At 36.8% G+C, this 22,614-nt stretch overlaps 1 protein-coding gene across 2 annotated transcripts in view; it reads right to left on the bottom strand.

Moving 5' to 3' along the window:
- The window catches only part of SLC12A6 (solute carrier family 12 member 6), a 105,696-nt gene that overhangs the window by 73,569 nt on the left and 9,513 nt on the right, over positions 1–22,614 (bottom strand). The window contains exon 1 of one of the 2 annotated variants that reach the window (XM_037133150.2): positions 8,823–9,687. The exons of the other annotated variant lie outside the window; for it this stretch is intronic. Coding sequence (XP_036989045.2) covers positions 8,823–8,946 — 124 coding nt within the window. The 5' untranslated portion in view covers positions 8,947–9,687. Of the gene's footprint in view, positions 1–8,822; positions 9,688–22,614 lie in introns of those variants that run through there. 2 annotated transcript variants of the gene reach the window in all.

The raw sequence follows: 22,614 nt of genomic DNA, 5'->3' as shown, positions 1-22,614 counted from the left end.
CCCGCAGATACAAATATAATTACAAAGCCATTGACAAGTTCAGGGCATACTGCAAAGTTTATGTTTGAGTGCTGATAGATACTTACTGATTGATTGAATAATCAAAGGTGGGGCAGAGAATTAGGAAAGTCCTCTTGGAGGAAAGGTGAATGGGTTTGGTCTTGAGGTGATGTAGGTTTGTGTAATTTTTTAATGGTAGACACGGAGCAGACAGCAAAAGAGAGTACAAATGAAAATATATATATAATCAAAGAATTTGGTGGGAGGAAGATGAAAACAGCTTTTGAAAAGTACTCTCACTATATATAGGTTCGCCATTTCTAACACAATTATCAAAATCTTTTATCAGAAAAACATTGTATGTTACAGTGAAATGAACACTCAGGAAAGGAAATGAAGTGTAATTCACTATAAAAGGGTTTGGATCTGATCAAAATCATTTATGTTATTTATGCACCATATTCAATCTTTACCAAGCCTATGTTCTACCTGTGTTAGTATTTTTCTCTAAACAGACTTGTGTATTACCTAGCTTCATTTTAAGTAATGATACTTGAAATATTATAATTTTTTCTAGTGCACTAAAATAAACATATCTTTTATACCTTCAGATGTATATTTATTCTTGTTATATATTTGGAAATATTCTATACCAAATAAAAAAGCAATCCAACAAATAAAAGGTAGAAACAGCAAGTAACTTTCAATTAATTTTGAGAAATACGAGACAAAAGAAATAGAACCTAAAAAGAATTAGTAACTACTAAGAAAACTGAGCAGCCTACTTCAGAAAACAAAACCATGTGTGTGTTTAAATTAAAGGGACAGTGTGCGGCAGTGAAGAAAGTCACAGAGACCTTAGTTTGAATTCCACACCTACCACTTACATAACCTGACGTCTCAGCACCTCACTTTCCTGATCTCTAAAATGGTGGTAATGATGACCTGTCCTTATTGTTATGAGGACTAAATAAGCCAAAATTGGTAAAATGCCTGGCATATAGTAGGTGGTCAACAATTATTACTATAATATTGATGATGGTTTCAATAAAACTGTTTCCATTTTCAACTTGGCAAAACCAAGAAATGCTAAATTCTTTAGAGTTTACCAGCTAATAATCAATTTTGTAATCTAGGTCATATGTCTAAATTCAGTCTAAAATTTAAAAATGTTTTGAATATTTTACAATATGCTAAAATTGCACTTAATGTTTTTATAATCATAAGCTAAATGTTGCTTTGAGTATAGAATAAAACATGTTAAGCAATATGCATGTATATATATCCTGGAGAAATCTGTATTTCTCCAAATATAAATATAGTTGGAGATATTTTTATCTTTACAGAAAAATATCAGTTCCAATCTGGTATATCTCCTGTGGGGCACAAGTAGCAGACAGTAGTACACAGAGGGTTGGTACACTAAGCAAGAAAATGTGAGCAGCAAGAGATTCTTAACACCTGTTAATAACAGTATTGAAATAGGGAATGAAAGTGCTCAAGATTGTCAGCGCATAACGTAACAATGAAGGGTTAACAAATTAAACAAAGTTTTCAGATGTAAAGAACTGTAAGGACTCAGGCTCAAATTTGTATTCTTGTATTAAAGTCTTTGATACACAGAAAAAAAGAATTGGAAAGATATTTCCAGGCAGTTAGGCTTTCTGACAATGATAGAATATTGGGGGTAGGAGGGAGGCAGAAACACATTCCTCAATGACATGAAAAAAAAACTCTGACCCTGAGATTTTAAAACATGCAGATCCAAAGTTCTTAAGTTGGGTTGGTAAAAACCCCACATGAACAGTTAAATTGATTCTGCCTCACCAAAAAACTAATAATCTTCATTACAGAAAAGATTTTTTATCAATATAAAGATGCTCTGTAGCTGTTTATTTTGATCCATTTTAATGTTAGTCAATGAAAGACAATAGTCATATCACCGTCTTGAGAACATAATGCCTAATGCTATTAAAACTTCTAGTAGGTGCAATAGTAAAAAATTTAGCCTTTCATGACTTGTGGGTAACAAGCAGGACTAATGTTTAGTTAACAGTCTAGCATCCTGTGGGTTCCTAATAAAATTTAAACTCCATTTAATACAAAATCTCTCTAATACCATTTGGACTATGTGGGAGTTAATGTTTGGAGGTGCTGTTCAATACCAACATAGGTTCCTTTTTTTTCTATTATAGGTCTGTTTCTGAAAATTTCCTAAAAACCCTATTTCGAAAGTAAAGGAAATATTCCAATCTGCAACCTTTCTCAAGTGAAGGCAAGCCCAGCAGTCAAAACCTGCCTAAATCATAGATACTATAAGAAGATCTGAGGAATGAGGCCATTTAGGACAATTATTGCATGGAAATACTTAAACTCAATAAATATTTAAGTAAATGAACGAATATACTACCTATACCTGATTATGTAAATGCAATAAACAGTAAAACTGTGTACTGTTCCTATTCTAAAAAGAAAAAAAATTCACAGACCTGATAATGCTCACATCAAAGTCCCGTGGCCTGTGCACATTAAGATGCTAAAAAGCTAGGACTTGGCATTAAAGGGTGATGAGAAGCATATAAAACCTAGAAGTTTGAGTGAAATAAGCCAGAGAAAGTACCATATGATTTTACTTAGATGTGGAATCTAACAAACAAAACAAAATTAACAAAATAGAAATAGACTCACAGATACAGTGGACTGACAGCTGTCAGAGGGGAGGACAGTTGGGTAAAAAAGGTGAAAGGATGAAGCAAAAACAACAAACTCATCAACAAGAGTAAGGTGGTTACCAGAGGGGAAGCGTAGTGGGGGAGGCAGAAGGGGGTAAAGGGGGATAAATGGTGATGGAAGGAGACTTGACTTGGGGTGGTGAACACACAATACGATATACAGATACTGCACTGTAGAATCATACACCTGAAACATACGAAATTTTATTAACCAATGTCACCCCAATAAATTCAGTAAGCTTTTTAAAAATTAAAATAAATAATGTATGATGACCAACTAAGTTCAATTTTAGCGATGTAAAAGTGGTTCAACACCAGGAATTTTATTAATATAATTCAATATGCTAATAGATTAAAGGAAGAAAACCGAGAATCTTGGTAGATGTTGAAAAACTTCTGATTAAATTTAATGCCTAATGCTATTAAAACTTCTAGTAGGTGCAACAGACAAAAACTCAGCTATTGGAATACACAGGAGACATGATACTTACGGTGTAAAAAAAAAAACAACTTACAAGTTTGAACACTGGCTCTGCTACTACCTACTACTCACCATGTAGTCTCAGAAAAGGCACTGTCAACAGCTTCATTTTATCTCCAAAAAGGCAATGACACCGGGTATTCCCACAGGGTAGGGAATGAAGTTGATAACACTTCATTAACTACCTCATCTCAGCTCTCTTTACCACACACAAGCCCAATGTGATAACTACCTTAAACTTTTGTTTCCCACATGCTCTATACCTTCCTGTCACACCTTGATTGCTCCCATTGCTTGTAATCTTCTCCACATCTCCCTTCAAGAATCAGCTGTGTCTTATCCTCTGAGACACTTGTGCGGGTCCTCTCCAAGCAATATTATTCTCTTCATCATCTGTTACCCAAAGCAGTTTCTTTATGTTCTTATTAAACAACTAACCACAATGTAGTAAGAGGTTGCTCTTATTTTTAGTACTGTGTCTCACATGTGTTCACTTATTGTTTTAAGTATTTTTTATTGATTATACTATTACAGTTTTCCCAACTTTCCCCTTTTATTCCCCCCTCCGCCCTACCCCCCAACCCTCCAGCATCCCCCCCTGGTTTAGTTCATGTTCCCAACCTGCTTAGGTTGTACATATAAGTTGAGTCTTCTGTTTCCTATACCACTTTTTATCTTTTTCCATCTATTTTATGCCTACTAATTATGCTTCTTCTTCCCTGTACCCCCCCTTCCTCCCTTCCCCCTCCCTACTGAACTCCCTCTGTGTGATGTCCATTTCTCTGATTCTGTTCCTATTCTGGCTGTTTGCTCAGTTTTTGTTTTCCTTTTCTTTTAGGTTCATTTGTTAATAGTTATGAGTTTATTGTCATTTTATTGTTCATACTTTTGATCTTCTTTTTCTTAGATAAGTCCTTTTAACGTTTCATATAATAAGGGCTTGATGACGATGAACTTCTTTAACTTGACCTTCCTTATCTGGGAAGCACTTGATCTGCCCTTCCATTCTAAATCATAGCTTTGCTGGATAGAGCAATCTTGGATGCAGGTCCTTGCCTTTCATGACTTCAAATACTTCTTTCCAGCCCTTTCTTGTCTGTAAGGTTTCTTTTGAGAAATTAGCTGATAGCCTTATGGGAACTCCTTTGTAGGTTAACTGTCTCCTTTTGTCTTGCTGCTTTTAGTCTTTAATCTTGGGTAACTTAATGATGATGGGCCTTGGTGTGTTCCTCTTTGGGTCCAACTTCTTGGGGACTCTCTGGGCTTCCTGGACTTCCTAAAAGTCTTTCCTTCACCCGATTAGGGAAGTTTTCCTTCATTATTTGTTCAAATAAGTTTTCAGTTTCTTGCTGTTGCTCTTCTCCTTCTGGCACCCCTATACTTCAGATATTGGAATGTTTCAAAAGAGTCCTCAGCTTCTCTTCATTTTTTTGGACTCGTTTCTTCATTCTGATCCAGGTGGATATTTATTTCTTCCTTTTGTTCCAAATTGTTACTTTGAATCCTGGTTTCCTTCTTGTCACTGTTGGTTCCCTGAATATTTTGCTTTATTTCACTTTGGGTATCCTTCATTTGTTCTTTCATTTTTTGACTAAGCACAGTAAGTTCTGTGAGCCATTTTGATTACCAGGGCTTTAAATTCTCCATCAGATGGGCTGGCAGTTGCCTCACTGCTTAGTTGTGAGGTTTTGCTGTATTCTTTCATTTTGGCCAACTTTCTTGGTCTTGACGCACCTGATAAGTTGTAAGGGGGCAGGGCCTGAGGTATTCACCTGGGCAGGGCAACCCTCTTTACTGCACTGCCTGTGGGGAGGGGGCCAGAGAGGGAACAATGCAGCTCACCTGCTCATCTCTAACACACTCTCCAACAGACTCTCGAGTCAGACTGCAAGTATCTCCCACTGGGGCAACCCCAGCTGTAGCCCACAGTCAGCTCTGAGTCTCAGTTTTCCCCTTAAGTCAGTCCCTCCCACACAGATCTGCTGAGCTCAGTAGTCATCCCCTCCCCTCAGCCACCTCGCCACAGTTTTTCTGAGTGAGCCCGCATGGTTTGCCTTACCAGCCTGGTTGTTCTGGTTGATTTTTTCTTTAATTCCTTGATTGTCAGAGTTCCATGCAGTCTGATTTTCTGGCAATTTTGGCTGTTTATTGATTTTAGATTGGTTGTTATCCTCCTTTTGGTTGTTCAAGGAAGCAAAAAGTTTCTACCCATGCCTCCATCTTGGTTGGAACTCCTTTAATTATTTTTCAAAAGATATTTTCTGCTATTTATTTACTTATCTTTAGAGCAAGGGGAAGGGAGAGAGAAAAAGAGGGAGAGAAACATCAACGTGTGGTTACCTCTCATGTGCCTTTAACTGGGGACCTAGCCCACAACCCAGGCATGTGCCCTGACTGGGAATGGAACAGGTAACCCTTTGGTTCACAGGCTGGCACTCAATCCAGTGAGCCATACCAGGCAGGGCTATTTACTTATATTTAGAGAGAGGAGAAGGGAGGGAAGAGAGAAGGAGAGAAACATCAATGTGCGAGAGATACATCAATTGGTTGCTTCTTGAATGCCCCCAACTGGGGACCTGGCCCACAACCCAGGCATGTGCTCTGAGTGGGAATCAAACTGGCAACCTTTCAGTTTGTAGGCCGGCACTCAACTCACTAAGCCATACCAGGCAGGGCATGTTAAGTGCTTTATATTAATGTTCAGGTGTAGTTCAAAATACCCTGTGAAGTAGGTATTATTATTCCCTTTGTTTTATCAGTGAGATAAAATAAAGTTTAAAGAAGTTAAATAACTTGCCCAAAGTCATTCATATAATAATACAAATTATCACTACTCCTAATTAGTAATAATTAGTAGAACTGACATTCAAAGACAAGTTTCTGGCTCTAAAACCATACTGCTGTCTTTGGAGCAGAACTTATACTTCCTATGTCTTTGTAGCCTTAGGAAAAAAGTGTAACACCTAGCATGATATTTGCACCAAACATGTTTGGTGAACAAAAAAGGCAGAGAACAAATCTATCCACTGAATTGCCTATTATGTCCAATTCACCTGGAAATACAAAAATGATCCCACAAAGTCTCTACCCTCAAGGAGTCTATAGTTGGTCTTTGTGGAAGAGAGAATAGGTGACTACTATAAAGTGTGATTCGTGCTACTTCTATATACAAATTGCTGAGAAAATAGAGGATGGGGCACAGAAACTGGACTGGGGGGAAGGAAAACAGTAAAGAAAATGTGAGTTTCTAGCCTTGGCTGGTTGTGGCTCAGTGGACTGAATGCTAGCCTGCAAATCAAAGGGTCACGGGTTTGATTCCCAGTCAGGGCACATGCCTGGGTTGTGGGCCAGGTCCCCAGTTGAGGGTATGCAGGAGGCAACCACACATTCATACTTCTTTCCTTCTCTTTTTCCCCTCCCTTCCCCTCTTTCTAAAAATGAATAAATAAAATACTCAAAAAAAGTTTTAGTTTCTGCTTTCCCCTTCAAAACCAAAATTAAGCAAGATTCTAACAGAATAACATTCTAGCAACTAGCATGAAAGGATTAATATAGTTCTTTTAAAAACTAGTTTATATTATATCTATATTCATATTTTTATTTTATCTCAAATTACCTGTCTACTTCAAATAAAACTCATCTTTTAAAAACGCATTTTAAAATTTATTTAAAGAATGAGCTGGCCCTGGCTGGTGTGGCTCCATGGACTGAGTTGCGGGCCTGCCAACTGAAGGGTCACCAGTGAAATTTCCAGTCAGGGCACAAGCCAGGGTTGTGGGCCAGGGCCTCAGCTACGGGCATACAAGGGGCAACCAATCGATGTATCCTTCACACATCAGTGTTTCTCTCCGTCTCTCTCCCCCTTCCCTCTCTCTCTAAAGTCCATAAACGTATCTTAGGGTGAGGATTTTAAAAAACATTAACAACAGAACTTTTAGGTTTTTCTCATGTACATTTCTCCCCTTCTTCACCTCTAACTTAACCCGATAGTAAAAATGAATACAATTTAGGTTCACTTACCAAATAAAACGGCTCATTAAAGTGGATACTTTCTGGGCTGTCATGGAAAATGCCAATAAAAAGCCTATTAAATTCAAGTTAGATTATACCTGTCACTTCTTCCTTGTCCAAAATAATTACCATGGAAGAAAATAAATTAAGCCTAGTAATGTCACTTATTGCAAAGTTGGTTGCTATAATAAAGAATGTATGGCTTTTCTGGGGGACTGCTAATAGATTAAATAACTTCAACACTGTTCTAATCTGAGTGTTGCAGCAAATTTCCTAAAACATTATGGAACCAGTACAGATGAAATAATAAGAGAGGTGATGAAGAAAGGAAATAAAAAACAGTAAAAAGTGAAATGAGGTATAGATGATAGACTTCACTTGTTTGCATTTTGTGAAATTAATGAAGAAAATAGCAAAGACAAAAGCCTAAAAAGATTAAAATCTAAAAGCAGCAAACGTAAGCAAGTAAGAAAGTGCAGTTTCAAATACATACAATTCCAAAAGAGAACCTAACTTTGCACTAAAGCTGTGGAAAACGAGGTTCAAGTTCCAAGTAGGTTAAACTTAACTTTCAACTTCTTAGCACCATGACTATTCAGCAAAATGAAAATAACCTGGCAGACAGTTTCCATAAAACTTTATCTTCCCTAGTAAATTCTCTCAACAAGTAGAAAAAATAAACAAAAGGAAATTTGTTTTTGATAGCCTTTATCTTTAGTTAAGATTCTTAAAAATTCATGAAGGCTTGATGAGACAGTAGAGAGTAAACAGCTGTTTACAGCAAGGAACTGTGATGTGTTACCTGCTGGGGAAACGTAAAATCAAAAGAAATCTCGAGAGATTATTTATTCTCTTAGCCTTCATTAACAGAGCAGAGAAGTTTTTGACAATTTATGAAATTTATAGACTTAAAAAATAGGGCTTCACACTATGACTATATTTAATACCATAATATTAACTAAGCTTTTAATTGTGTGTTTAAAAATTCAAAACCACAATTGCCCCAGGAAGTGTAACTGTTACTATTAAAAGAAAATTATAAGGATAATTACATTCATCAAATTTATCAAACCCAATGCTATGCTAGTCACTATAAAGATCTACTGTACTTTTGTTCTTTTATTTAAAAATTATTAGGCCATTCACTCTTAAGTTACTGTTTAACTGGTAAACTGAGGCAAAATACTAAATAACTTGAGAAGTCACAAGTGCAAAGTCCACTGTACAAAACTACTGAACCATGGCTCCTTCTTTACTTTTCCAGATATAAACTGCCTGAGCAAAAGGTGAATTCTAAATTCCGCATAAAGTGACTTTTACTGTGCCTTTATTTTTGCTTGAAAACTCCTTTCATACATTGCTGCCGATTCAATTTCACCTGTAGGTAATGAACACAGAACTCATTGTGGGGAGAAACAAGCCAGAATGTGAAAAAAGAGAAGTTATCAGATATACAAGGGAGTGAAACAGTTGATTGACGAACACTTTAACCACAATACTTTTTCTCTATCCTGAAGAAATTTTGAATATTTGTTACCATTTTTTTTTCTGCAAAAAACCCCTGTTAGGTCCCCAAATCTCCAAACTTGAGTACTTACCTGGTTCATCTGAATGCTGAATCTGGGCTTTTACTTCTGCTAAGCTGGTCTCCCCCTCTTGGGAGACCGAAGCTGTCGCCCCCTCCTCGGGGTCTTCTACCTTAGTCACGGTGAAGTGTGGCATTGTTATGGAAGTCCTGTGCTTTTCTTCTGTGTTTACACTTCCTTCCAAGTCTACTTCTGCCTTCCTTGCTGTGTCCCTTTCAAACTCTGATCACTGCCTAGGGGAGACCGACGCTGGGAATAGGGAAGTACTTTCAGCTCACGTGATCTCAACCCCAGGGAGTGGAACACTGGAAGACACACCTTCTGCAGCGTTTATCTTTCGCTCAGAAGGATTAGAACTCCACCCTTTGCTTATGATTATTAAGCTCAAGAATCCCAAGAACTGTTCAGGCTGCTTTGGGAGAGCTGCCAAACCCTGCAGAGTGGCAGAAGTCACTAACTGCAGCCCACTGTGTGCTCGCCACTTGTTTCTTTAAATTATTTCCACCCCTCTGAGGAGTCCTGCTCTAAACCTCGGCCCTCACAGTTCACACCAGAAAGATTAAGGAACGGTTCATTTCGCAAAACTCCCTCTTTAAAGAAAGATGGGCACTACATCAACTTAGACAATGAAACAAATATTTGTAAGCTTCTGTTGTTGCTTTATTTCAAAGCATATAGATAACAGTCATATAAATCAACAGAATTTTTTCTTATCTTTCAAGTGAGAACATTCATTAATCAAGTATTTAATGACCACCTAAATATTTTATACAAGGCATAGTTCTAGACCCTGTAGTGTATTCAAGGACATCCAAGAAGAGACATTAACTTTCCCCAAAGTCCAAAAGAGCAAAATATTCTTAAGGGAAAGAATTCAGAACTGGTTTTTTTTTTTTTAATTGGGCAGAGTTTAAACATCATGTTTTCAAGAAAAAATATCCAAGAGGTGCATAGTTTCTTCAGCACACACTTAACATAACATACTTAACTCTTGGTACATTCTATCTGTTAGTATCAAGTTCTCAGCTGATGACTTTAACTACAGAGTTTGAGGCCCTATCTAATCTCTGCACTGAGAGGAGTGAGTTTAGTAATTGAGCCCTGTGTTATTTTCTATGTTGATAATACAAGAGCTTTGTTGTTAGTCACACCTGATAAGTAAGACTGCCCTAAATCTAACAGAGGAGGAATGATGGTTTACAGTCCTCATTTATTCAAATTTGTACCACTTTTAAAGGTGAAGGAAATCAATGGTTGTTAAAGACCTACTTTGTGCTCCTCATTGCACTTGAAACTTTTCATTATGACCTCATTTCATCATCAGGCTAAAGAACTTGCCCAAAGTCAGAGCTTGTAAATGGTGTAGCCTAACTTAAAAACTTCTAATACCTTTGTTGGTAGGCAGCGTGGAACTTTCATGGGGAAAAAAAGTCTTATGCTTACCTAAATTTTATTTTATGAGTTCCTGTATGGCACTGGTTTGTAACCTTGGCTGCACACTGGAATCACTTGGGGAGATTTTAAAATTACAGATGCCTGCGTCTCATCCCAGATAGTCTGATAAAAATTTAATTGTTCTGGAGTAGAGCCTAGGCTACAAACTTTTAAAAGCACCCCTCTCCCCATGGTTCTAAGGTATAGCCAAGGTTGAGAACTACTATATGGAAAAGAGAAAAGTTTAACCTGCTAAGTCTTTGTAACTATTTTCATTGCCTTTTTTTTTTTTTTTTTTGAGGGGGTAGGGGAGACGGGAAAGAAGAGAGAGAAACATCAATGCAACAGAGAATCACTGATTGGTTGCCTCTCTTCATGCCTGGACCAGGGACTGAACCCACAACCTAGGTATATGCCCTGACTGGGAATTGAACCCGCACCTCTTCAGTTACCCGAAGATGCTCCAACCAAGTGAGCCACACTGGCCAGGGATGTAACTATTTTTATCGTTGAGAGGACTAAGTGAACTAAATTAGATGTGGTAGTACCCTGGGTGATTTTTCCATACTTACAACTCAGGTAGCTATCTACTAATTTATTCAAAGGAACTTAAAATACTACCAAATTGTCAAAGATTTTAATATTATATCCTGGATTCCAAATTCTTGAATACTTTAGTGCCATTAGATATTTCCAATAGGATCTTGCCTTTCACATTTATCTTATGAAGAGATGAATTGTGGCTAATCTTCTACAGTCGATGGACAAAAACAATGACTTATGTTTATGAATCTGTGTACAGATTGTGCATATAAGCCTATGTACAATTTTATCCTCTGAATATCTCTCCCCTCTAAAAGGTTCCCCAAGGTAAACAAGTAGGAAGGGAACAAATTCCAATTAATCTACAATAGTTTTTTTAATCAACTTGATGTGTTGGTACCATAACGATGAGGAATTTTAACATAGTTCTCTCCTAGAGTGTACTATACATAAAAGTCCAGGGGCATAAGAAAACTGAAGTAGTACAGAAAAACTTGGGAGGAAAGTGGGAAAGCCGAGACAGGGGAATGCTGCACGTGGAGAGTGGTCAGACTGAGGGGGTCAGATGTAAGAAATAGTTATTTTGAGCCACGGCTGGTGTGGCTCCAGGGACTGGGTACAAGTCTGCAAACTGAAATGTCGGTGTAATTCTGAGTCAGGGCACAAGCCTAGGTTGCAGGCCAGATCCCCAGTTGGGGGTGTGGGAGAGGTAACCAATCAATGTCTCTCTCACACACGTTTGTCTCTCCCTCCCTCCCCTTCCCTCAAAAAATAAAGAAAATCTTTTAAAAAAAAAAGAAATAGTTATTTTTAGTACAATTAACTACCACAATGAGGTACCACTACACATCTATCATGATGGCTAAAATTGATAAGACAGACAACACCAAATGTGGTGAGAATGTGGAATAAAAGGAACTTACACACACTGTCCCTGGGGTGTAAACTGGTTCACCTGCTTTGAGAAAGGGTCTGGTACTTTCCCCTATAACCCATCAATTGCACTCCTAGGTACTCATCCCCAAAATGAAAATGTATTCCCACAAAAGGACTTGAACAAGAATGATCATGGCAATTCATTACTAATAGCCAATAGCTGGAAACAACCCAGGTACACACCCACAGGAGAATGGATAAACTATGATGTATTCAAACAAAGAATTGCTAGTCAGCTCTAAAAAGAAATGATCAGTGATACATGCAACAATATGAATAAAAGTGAAAAACATACTAGGTCAAAGAAAAGCCTTAAACAAAAGAGTACACAATATTAGAATCCACTGATATGAGGTTTTAGAACAGGCAAAACTAATCTATGTACAAAAAAACCCCAGGATAATGGCTGCCTATGGGGGGATGAAGGTGATGAACTGGGACAGGGCATGAGAGAACTTCCCGAGTTGATCGTGCTATTCTACATCTTGATAGAGTTTAGAGTTCCACAAATGTATGAATTTGTCAAAACTTAGTCAATGTTCACTTAAAATGTGTATATTTCAATTCATAAAAAGTTTAAAAGAAAAAATCTGCAAATACTGAATCTAATTAGTAAAATGCATTTGGAAGGACTATCAAATGGTAAACTGATGCCTGCAATTTACCTTGAAATGCACAAATAAGATGACAGATACCTGATAGGACAAGTATAATAAATTGTTAATGAGATGCTGGGTGGTAGATATATGGGTATTTACTATAAAAGTCTTCAAACTTTTAATATATTTGAAAGCTTTCATAATAAAATGTTGAAAGAATACAATGAATTGACACCATTATGAAAAGGTATAGGTAAGTCACAGACTGGGAGAAAATATACAAAGGACTTGTATCCAGAACATACAGAAAAATGCCTTATAACTCACTAATAAAAAGACAATTAAATACCAAATAGGCAACAGATTTAAACAGGCAATTCACAAAGGAAGTTTCACAAATGGCTAATAAACACTTGAAAAGGTGCTAACATCACCCTGAATCATGTGGCTCCAAGGGTTGGGCATTGTCCTGCAAACCAGAAGGTCACCTGTTCAATTCTAGTCAGAGCACATGCCTGGGTTGCAGGCCAGGCCCCCTTTTTCGGGGCCTGTAAGGGATAGCCGACTGATATTTCACCCCCTCTCTTCCTCCCTCCCTTCCCCTCTCTCTAAAAAATAAATAAAATAAAATCTTAAAAAAACAAACAAACAACAACCCAGAAAAGTGCCCAACATTACTGGCCATTAGGGAAATACCCATTAAAATCACAATTAAAACAGTTGGCAAGGATGTAGAGCAAATGTTGGTGGCAATGGAAAATGGTACATGTCCTGGCTTGTGTGGCTCAGTGGAAGGAGCACCAGCCTGTGAACCAAAGGGTTGCCGGTTTGATTCCCAGTCAGGGAATATGCCTGGGTTATAGGCCAGGTCCCCAGAAGGGGGTGCACAAGAGGCAACCACACATTAATGTTTCTCTCCTGCTCTCCCTCCCTTGTCCTAAGAGTAAATAAATAAAATCTAAAAAAAAAAAAGTATAATCACTTTGGAAAATGTTCTAATAGTGTTTAATAAACATACATCTACCCTATGACCCAGCAATTCCTCTCTATGTATTTACCCAGGAGAAATAATAGCATATGTTCATAAAAAGGTGAACAAGAATGTTTACAGCAGCTTTATTCATAACAGCCCAACAGGAAACAGTCCAAGTATCTGTCAACAGGATAGTGAAACTATAATATATTCATACAATGGACTATTACTCAACAATAAACAGAAATGAACTACTGATAACATTCAACAACATGGATGAATCTCAAAAACAGTATGTTACACATAATTCTAGACATACTGAAGTGAAGCACAAGTGATGTAACTGTGAAATGCTTCAAAAATAGACGAAGCAATGTAAGAAATAGAAATATGTGCTAAAACAAATGTAGGTAAATGTTAATTGTAGCATCTGAAGGACAAGAATATGGGTTTTCACGATATGATTTTTTCAACTTTTCTGTGTGTCTGCAAATTTTCATAATAAAATGTTGGAAAAAAACAGTGAACTGAAATCTATGGGTATTAGGATCTAAGTATAAAGCACATCATCACTCATGGGTCAAATTCTGTTTCACATAACATTAGATAGTTGCATAAATGCTTTTCCAGTACTTTGATATTAGAATGTTAAATGTTGTTTGAAATTAGAGTCATAAAATAAGTATGAAATGTTTACATTTAAAAAAATTATAATTTTCTTTTTTAGACAGGAAGGGAGAGGGTGAGAAAGAAATATCAATTTGTTGTTTCACTTGTTTTTTTTAAATTGGGTTTTAGAGAGAAGGGAAGGAAGGAGAAAGGGGGTTGGCGGAAGGGGGGAGAGAGAGAGAAACAAACACCAATCAGACCTCTCTTACGTGCATCCAACTGCAGACCAAACCTGCAGTCTAGAATCCAGGCAGGTTCCCTCAACAGAAATAGAACCGGCAATCTTTCAGTTTATGGGACAATGTTCCAACTAACTAAGCCACACAGGCCAAAGCCATTGGTTGCTTCTTGGACATACCATGACTGGGGATTGAACCTGCAAACCCTGGCATATCAGGATGATGCTCTATCCAACTGAGCTATCTGGCCCGGCCTGGTATTTTTAAGTAGTAAGATACAGGCCAGGCTAGAATAAAAGGACCTTTATAATGACATTACTCCATATACATTACAGATATTTTAAATTACTTTCAGTAAAATAATTTTTCTATGTCGGCTTTTAAAAAATATATTTTATTTACTTATTCTTAGAGAGATTGGAAGGGACAGAGAAAGAGAAGGTGAGAAATGCTGATGTGCAAGAGACACATTCACTTCAACTAGGGACCTGGCCTGCAACCCAGGCATGTGCCCTGACTGGGAATCGAACAAGCAACCTTCTGGTTCACAGGCCAGTGCTCAATCCACTGAGCCGCACCACACACCAGCCAGAGCTGCTGCTGCTTCTTTTTTTTAAAGGACATTCTTTAGCAGAATGGGTCAACTTTGAGTAATATTTTTGAAGTACAATTTTACTATACTACACTACCCAATTATGTACTTTCAATCATAGCTAACAACTCATGATAACCAGTGCTTTATTTTACTTAATCCATCTATTAACTAAACAAGGACATGTTAGATTTAGTGAAAAGACTGAAACAATTAAGGGAAAGTCCATGGAAAATTATTTTCCATTGACATAAGGATTATCTACCAGATTATAATACATCGTTATACTATAATATGAAAAATCAATAAACTTTAGAGCAAATCATGTATTTACTTTGAGAAATGTATTATACAAAAACTATACAAATAATCTAGAACCACACAATTTCATTGCTGAACAACGAAGACAAAGGCTTTACATTACCACAAAGTGATAAAGTAAATGATAATGATTCTGAAAAAGAATCTAGTAATTCCATATTAAAAACGTATCTGTCATGCAAGAAAACTCTAAATTAGGATTTTCAGAAAAATCCCTGAAATTAAAAAGCCACATATAGCCCTGGCTGGTGTGCCTCAGTGGATTGAGTGCTGGCCTGCGAACCAAAAGGTCACAGGTTCCATTTCCAGTCAGGGCACATGCCTGGGTCATCGGACAGGTTCCCAGCAGGGAGAGCATGAGAGGCAACCACACACTGGTGTTTTCTCTCCCTCTCATTCTGCTTCCCTTCCCCTCTCTCTAAAAATACATAAATATATATTGTTAAAAGCCTGATACATTCTGAATGCATGAATTTTACCAAATGTCATTCTGTTCATTCTTGAGTATCTTGTAGATATGATGTTGGTTTTAGAAACATGTTTAGTAACATTCTTTTTTTTAATAAAAATATAATACCTACATGCTATTAAAAAGCTGGAAATATAAAATAGAACAGATTAGATTGCATGAGCACATACAATGTAGACTTAATTCATCATATCTGTCTACACCTTTTCACAGAATTCTCTCTCAAGCTCTCTCTCACATACCCTAAGGCAAAGTTTATGCAAGTACCTTAAGTGTTCACCTGCAGATGCACACAGGCTACCCAAGTTTAGTGGGAGTGTTGAGCAGAGAACAATGGATTTGCTTTGGAAACAGATTCATGTCTTATAAACCTCGCCTAAAGTCCTACAGTTTGAAGACACCATCCAGAGCGCTTTATTCACTATCATGAGCTGGCTACCATTAACCTTTAAAATGATAACCAGTTAATATTAATAGTTTGTGCTTATAGTATTTGGTTTATTAGACATAGTAAAGAAAGTGAAATCTACTTCCAAGCAGTTGCTCCTAATGAAAATAACAACTTACTAGTTATTATTTCAAAATACTTAGGGTGGATATTCTTACTGAATTGCTGCAACCACTAGTCAGCAACTAAATACAAGTAGAAACTAACTACGTTATACTTTAATTTTCTTGATCAAGGCAAATTTATAAGTAACTTTTAGCTATAAAGGTTAATCATGTTTTATCCTCAGCTGCAACCTCTTAATATTCTTTGTTCTATAAATCTTTATGACAATCAATCTGTAATAATTCATCCTATTGAGAGAGATGTGTTTGAGAGGCAAAAGATCTGAATTTCTTTATCTAACTTCAGATATGGAGTTATATGAAGAGAGTAAAGAAATCATATGTGCTAGAGTAGAGATTCTTAAGAAAATTATCAGACTTGCATAAAAGACTAACCCACTCCCCCACCCCTATTCAGATACTCATGATTTAGCAGGCCACTGGTAGGGAAAACTACCCCACATCCCCTTGAACATGGTATAATTCAGGTAAGGCAAACATGAAAGGCTGTGAACCGTTATTTTAGAACAATGCTTTACAAATTATTTCTTGTAAAGGACTATTTTTCTTTAGATTTCCAATTCATTGTGGGCTAAAGTTTTGTAAAAAAAAAATAATAAAAGTGGATTACTAGAAAATAAATTAAAATATACAAAACATGTTTCAATTTTTATTATTAGGTTCAACAGACATAAAATTGCTCTATCAAACTACCATACAAGTTCCTTAAAAATGCTCAATTTCTGAGCTTATCGCCTTACAGACAGGTAATAAATAGCTTATGGCTCAGCATCATCTGCACAGTACACTCTGAATAGCTCTGTGTTAGAGAATGTTGTAAATACTTTAATGAAAGAGAATGAGCAGTTCACTATATTTAAGTTTAGAACTATAGCTGGAGCCTGAGAAGTAAACTGTCATTCTTTCTTTTTCTAAAGATTTTATTTATTTTTAGAGAATGGGGAAGGGAGGGAGAAAGAGAGGAAGAGAAACATCAATGTGTGGTTACCTCTTGTACATATCCAACCAGGGACCTGGCCCACAACCCAAGCTTGTGCCCTGCCTGGGAACTGAACCAGTGACCCTGTGGTTTGCAGGCCAGTGCTCAAACCACTCAACCACATCAGCCAGGACAGACTCTCATTCTTAAGTAGAAGATGTATATACATTTCCTTTTTTACCATATTCAGCAAACCCTTCTTCTCCCTCTGATACTGCAACAGTAAAAGTTTAAAATATGAAAATGGTCACAAATACTAAATTTTACCTTACTATGTAGATAATTATAGAAAAAAATTAATCACTTTGGTGAGGACTGACTACCATGGAAAACAAGAATGTAAAACTTCTAAATCTCAAATTTATGTAAGAGTGCCTATGAATATGGGTTTTAATAAAATGGCACCAGTAATAAATATAGTATAATGTATTTGGGGGCTAAAAACGGAAAGATAATACTGTTGATAAAAAAATTATTTTCTGGTGGATTCATAATACTGTAGAGGAATGAATACAAAGAATTCTCCAAACCAAACATCGGGAAAATCTCGTACTTTGCTGAGACTGAAGAAATTATGCATCTACTCAATATATATGTGAGTGCCTACTGTGTGCCAGGAAAGAGGAATGGAAAGGAGAACAAGACACTTTCCTACCCTCAGGAAATTTGTGGTCTTGTTATCCAATTAAGGATATAATACAAGCCAAGTTGCTTCCAGCACTTGGCTATTGTAAATTGTGTTGCTATGAACATTAGGGTACCTAGGTTCTTTTGGATTGGTGGATTGGTGTTTCAGGGTTCTTAGGATATAATCCCAGCAGTGGAATTGCTAAGTCAAAAGACAGTTCCATTTTTAGTTTTCTGAGAAAATTCCATACTGTTTTCCACAGTGGCTGCACCAGTCTGCATTCCCACCAACAGTGTACTAGGGTTCTCTTTTCTCCACATCCTCTCCAACACGTTTGTTGATTTGTTTATGATGGCCATTTCACCATATGAAGTGGTATCTCATTGTGTTCTAATTTGCATCTCACTGATGGCTAGTGATGCTGAGCATCTTTTCATATGTCTCTGGACCCTCTGTATACCCTCCTTGGAAAAGTGTCTGTTCAAGTCTTTGCCCATTTTTTAATTGGGCTTTTTGTTTTCTTAGAGTGGAATCATATAAGTTCTTTATATATTTTGGAGATCAAGCCATTGTCTCAGGTAACATCTGCAAATATGTTTTCCCATATGATTGGTTCTCTTTGCATTTTAATGCTGTTTTCTTTAGCCATGCAGAAGCTTTTTAATTTGATGAGGTCCCATTTGTTTATTCTTTCCTTTATGTTCCTTGCTTTAGGAGACATATTGGTGAAGATGTTGCTGTGTGGAATGTCTTAGATTCTCCTGCCTATGTTTTCCTCTAGGATTTTTATGGTGTCACCACTTATAGATAAAAAAAACTATGGTACATTTACACAATAGAATTCTATGCAACAGAAAGAAAGAAGGAGCTCCTATCCTTTGCAACAGCATGGATAGAACTGGAAAGCATTATGCTAAGTGAAATAAGCCAGGCAGAGAGGAACAAATACCATATGAGAGGATCTCACCTTTAAGTAGAACCTAATCAATAAAACAAACAAGCAAGCAAAATATAACCAGAGACATTGAAATTCAGGACAATCTGACAGTAACAAGAGAGGAGGTGGGAGGGGATAATCAGCGGGAAGGGGGAAAGGGTTTTCAGGAACAACTATAAAGGACACATGGATAAACCCAAGGGGGGGTGGAAATAGGGGAGGAAGGTGGGGATGGCTGGCTGGGGGTGGGGAGTAGTGGGGGATAAATGCAGACACCTGTACTTGAACAACAATAAAGTAATTTTTTAATACATAAATTTCTTGAAAAAAATGGGTGAATAAATCTAGAATGTAATTTAAAAAGATATAATAAAAGGCAGTATAAAACCAGGACTATACATACAACACAGTATAAACACAGAAGAACCTTGAGAGCACAGCACACTGTCACCTTGACCTAAAGTTGTGTCTTCACTAGAGGAAAGAATGTAGGATGGCTGATGGATAGCCACCTCAGTATGATAAGCTACATCGGCCCAAATACAAAGAAGGCGTTACCAAAACAGCTGTGTCCTCAGAGCCTGTTGTTTACTATATTGTTACTCCTTATATAAGGCTGCCCATCTCTTACATTAGTCTAATGTCATTATAGTCCAGGTATGATAGAATCCCAGAATCACCAACCAAAGAGGTAGCCCTGACAGCTATTTCATTTCTGCCATTAGCATTTCATTCTTTTATTATGAAATACTTGCTAGATGGGCTTCTAGTCAACACTATAAACAGTATGTAAAAATAAAACTGGTATTAAGCAACATATTGTCAAAACTTAATTCCAAAAAAAGAAAACTAAAAACACAATTCAAAACAAAATATCCTGGTTAATTTTTACCTCATAGAAAATATGTCTTTATAAGTTATTATTTCCTCCCTCCCTTGCAACAAAACTCCATTTTAAAATAGATCTACTGCCCTGGCAGGTGTGGCTCAGTGGGTTGGGTGTCCTCCTGCAAACAGAAAGGTCACCACCGATTCCTGGTCAGGGCACAAGCCTGGGTTACTGGCCAAATCCCTGGTTGGGGGTGTGCAAAAGGCAACCACACAATGATGTTTTCTTCCTCTCTTCCTCCCTCCTTTCCCCTCTCTCTACAAATACATAAATAAAATCTTTGGAAAGAATAGCTCTACTGAGACTTGGGTCCAAATAAGAATATCCATCCAAATAAGAATATTCATAAATTTCAGCATTAACTTTAGCCCTGGCTGGTATGGCTCAGTGGATTAAGTGCTCACCCATGAACTAATAAAAGGGTTGCCAGTTCAACTGCCAGTCAGGGCATGTGCCTGGATTGTGTGCCAGGTTCCCAGTTCTGTGTGTGCAAGAGGCAACCACAGATCATGTTTCTCTCCCTCTCTTCCCCTATTTCTAAAAATAAATAAACAAAATCTTTAAAAATAAATAAAACCAGTAAAATTCACACTGTTAGGACAGATTTCCTTTTAGGAACATAGAACCTTAAGTTATTTGGAGAACATGTCATATTGCTAACTTCCCCTTGCCACTATCTCCTTTCATGCCCCCAATGCCAGACAAAATAATTACAAAAATGTACATAGAACATAGAAAATGCATTTCTTTTATGCTTCCTCTACCGTACTATGTAACTGAAGGTTAATTAATTTTTCAACAGAGGCAACTACTGTTAGTATAGTAGAGAAAGTGCAATGACCAGAACAATGGTATTAGAATCACTCATACCTAGATGCAAACCACTATTCTTCAATGTACTACTTATATGATCTTGGGTGGCTTACTTAACTATATCAGCTTCAATTTTCTTCTGGATAAAAAATCCCATATTAGTTCAAAAGAAAACTGTTTTAGAGGGAAAAACTATCAAAATGGATGATTTTTCAGAAAAGGAAAGAATTAACTTCACCTAATAAAAAATGCTTTGTATTTCCCATTAATTATTAAAATTTTATTTGAAAATGTTAATAATTAACTGGAAAAATTTTAATGATAAACTAGAGAAAATAAATCAACAAAACATAATTTTACATGCATTTTACAATATAAATTAGCCAGCTCTACAAATAAGTATTACTTCTAGATGTTTTAAAACAGATTTTTTAAAAAGGTTTTATTTATTTATTTTTAGAGAGAGGGGAAGGGAGGGAGAAGGAGAGGGAGAGAAACATCAATGTGCAAGAGATACCTTGATCGGTTGACTCTTGCATGCCCCCAACTGGGGACCTGGCCTGCAACCCAGGCATGTGCCCTGACGGGGAAGTGAACTGGCAACCTTTCAGTTCACATGTGTGCCAGTCCACTGAGCCACACCAGCCCGGGCTAGTTTTTTGTTTTTGTTTTTATTTTTAAAAGCTAGATGGTAATACTCTCAAAATAATATAAAGTTGAATTGCAGTTGGATTTAATTTTTTACAGCTCCTCAAATTGAAAAAGGTACATGTGTGTACAAGGATTTTTAACTATTAGTGTTTTCTTTTTTAAACTAGCAACATGAGAAATGAATAGCCTTACCCCAAAGTAAAAGCAGACTTAGCTGCTAAAATGGAGAAAATTTACGTTCCACTTTGCCGAAAATTAAAGCTACTACCCAAATGTTTTCAACTGTAAACAGATGAATGCTATTGAGTGAGTATTTTGCATGAATTTCTCAAGGCCATTAGAAATGTAGTAAGGCTTAGCAATGCAGTAATAAAAATCCAAAGCAGAAGTTGCCACTGGTTGATTTAGCAAGGAAACCAAAGACTGAAACACAGCTCTAGGCTAAAATAACAGAAATTTTAAAAGGAATATAAAGAAAACCAAAGTTAGGATTAATACCTAAGCATATCTGTCATTTCCATATAACTTAATTCTGCTTTTGTTTTCTATTTATGTTGTACTTTTCAACCACAAAAAAACCTCAATTTTAGAAGGAAAAGTAAAAGCTTTAGCCCTTACATTTTTTCAGTTAAGACATCCAAAGTTAACTTCAAACTTTCAGGTTCTGCATAGCCTCTCAAATTGATTTATACACAATATGAAGTTCATTCTGAAATTTTGTTAACTCTAAATTCCACTGATGGTTTAATGGTTGCTTAAAATTCTTCAAAAGTAAAATGCACCTGGGTATCAGAAATGTTTAAAATATGACAAATGAATACCTCAGAAGTGAGCAAATAAGGTAATATTTCCTATTATTCAACTACTGAGCTCCTGCAGTTAAAGTGCCGTGTGTGTATTGTACTGGGTTGGCCAAAAAGTTCGTTTTGTGCTGTCTTCATATTTAATTGCTGGGATTTTACAAAATACAACAATGTACTAATCACAGGGTTTTAATGGGAATATCTTGTTTTCTCATTTACTTATAACACTTCATTAAAATAGTACATTGTTTTACACATTCAAAAAATACAATTTCGTAACTCCTACAATACAGCTCTCCAAACTTTCATACCTACTGTTAAGAAAGATATCACCAAGAACTTAAAACACACATAATTTGCATTATTCTTTTTCTGTCAAGGTTCCCTTTTATTTTATTTTTAAATTTTTTATTTATTGATTTTAGAGAGAGAAAGGGAAAGGGAGAGAGAAGGAGAGAAAGACATTAGTTTGTTGTTCCACTTACTTATGCATTCATTGGTTACTTCTTGTATGCGCTCAGACTAGAGATCGAACCCGCAACCTCAGCTTATGGCATGATGCTCTAACTAAGTGACCTACCTGGCCAGAGCTAGACAATTTGCATTACTCTGAGTTAACAAGCCCACCAGGTATAGCTGTGCAGACTGTGTCAGGACGAAAGAGCAGGGGGCTGCAGGCTGTGGGTTGAGATCCAGTTTGGCCTTCTCCAGTGAAGTTTGGAAGGTGCGCCTTTTTAGAATTTGCACAAAGGCCTTGTTAGTCCACAAGTATTTATCAGGCAGAGGACAAAATGAAAGTTCACTACCTGAAAGTTT

Source organism: Artibeus jamaicensis, unplaced genomic scaffold (assembly GCF_021234435.1).
Source record: "Artibeus jamaicensis isolate MK-2021 breed Jamaican fruit bat unplaced genomic scaffold, CSHL_Jam_final contig_1132, whole genome shotgun sequence".
NCBI classification, from domain to species: Eukaryota; Metazoa; Chordata; class Mammalia; order Chiroptera; family Phyllostomidae; genus Artibeus; species Artibeus jamaicensis.
The sequence above is the reverse complement of the archived record's forward strand: the minus strand, read 5'-3'. Positions and strand labels throughout refer to the sequence as shown.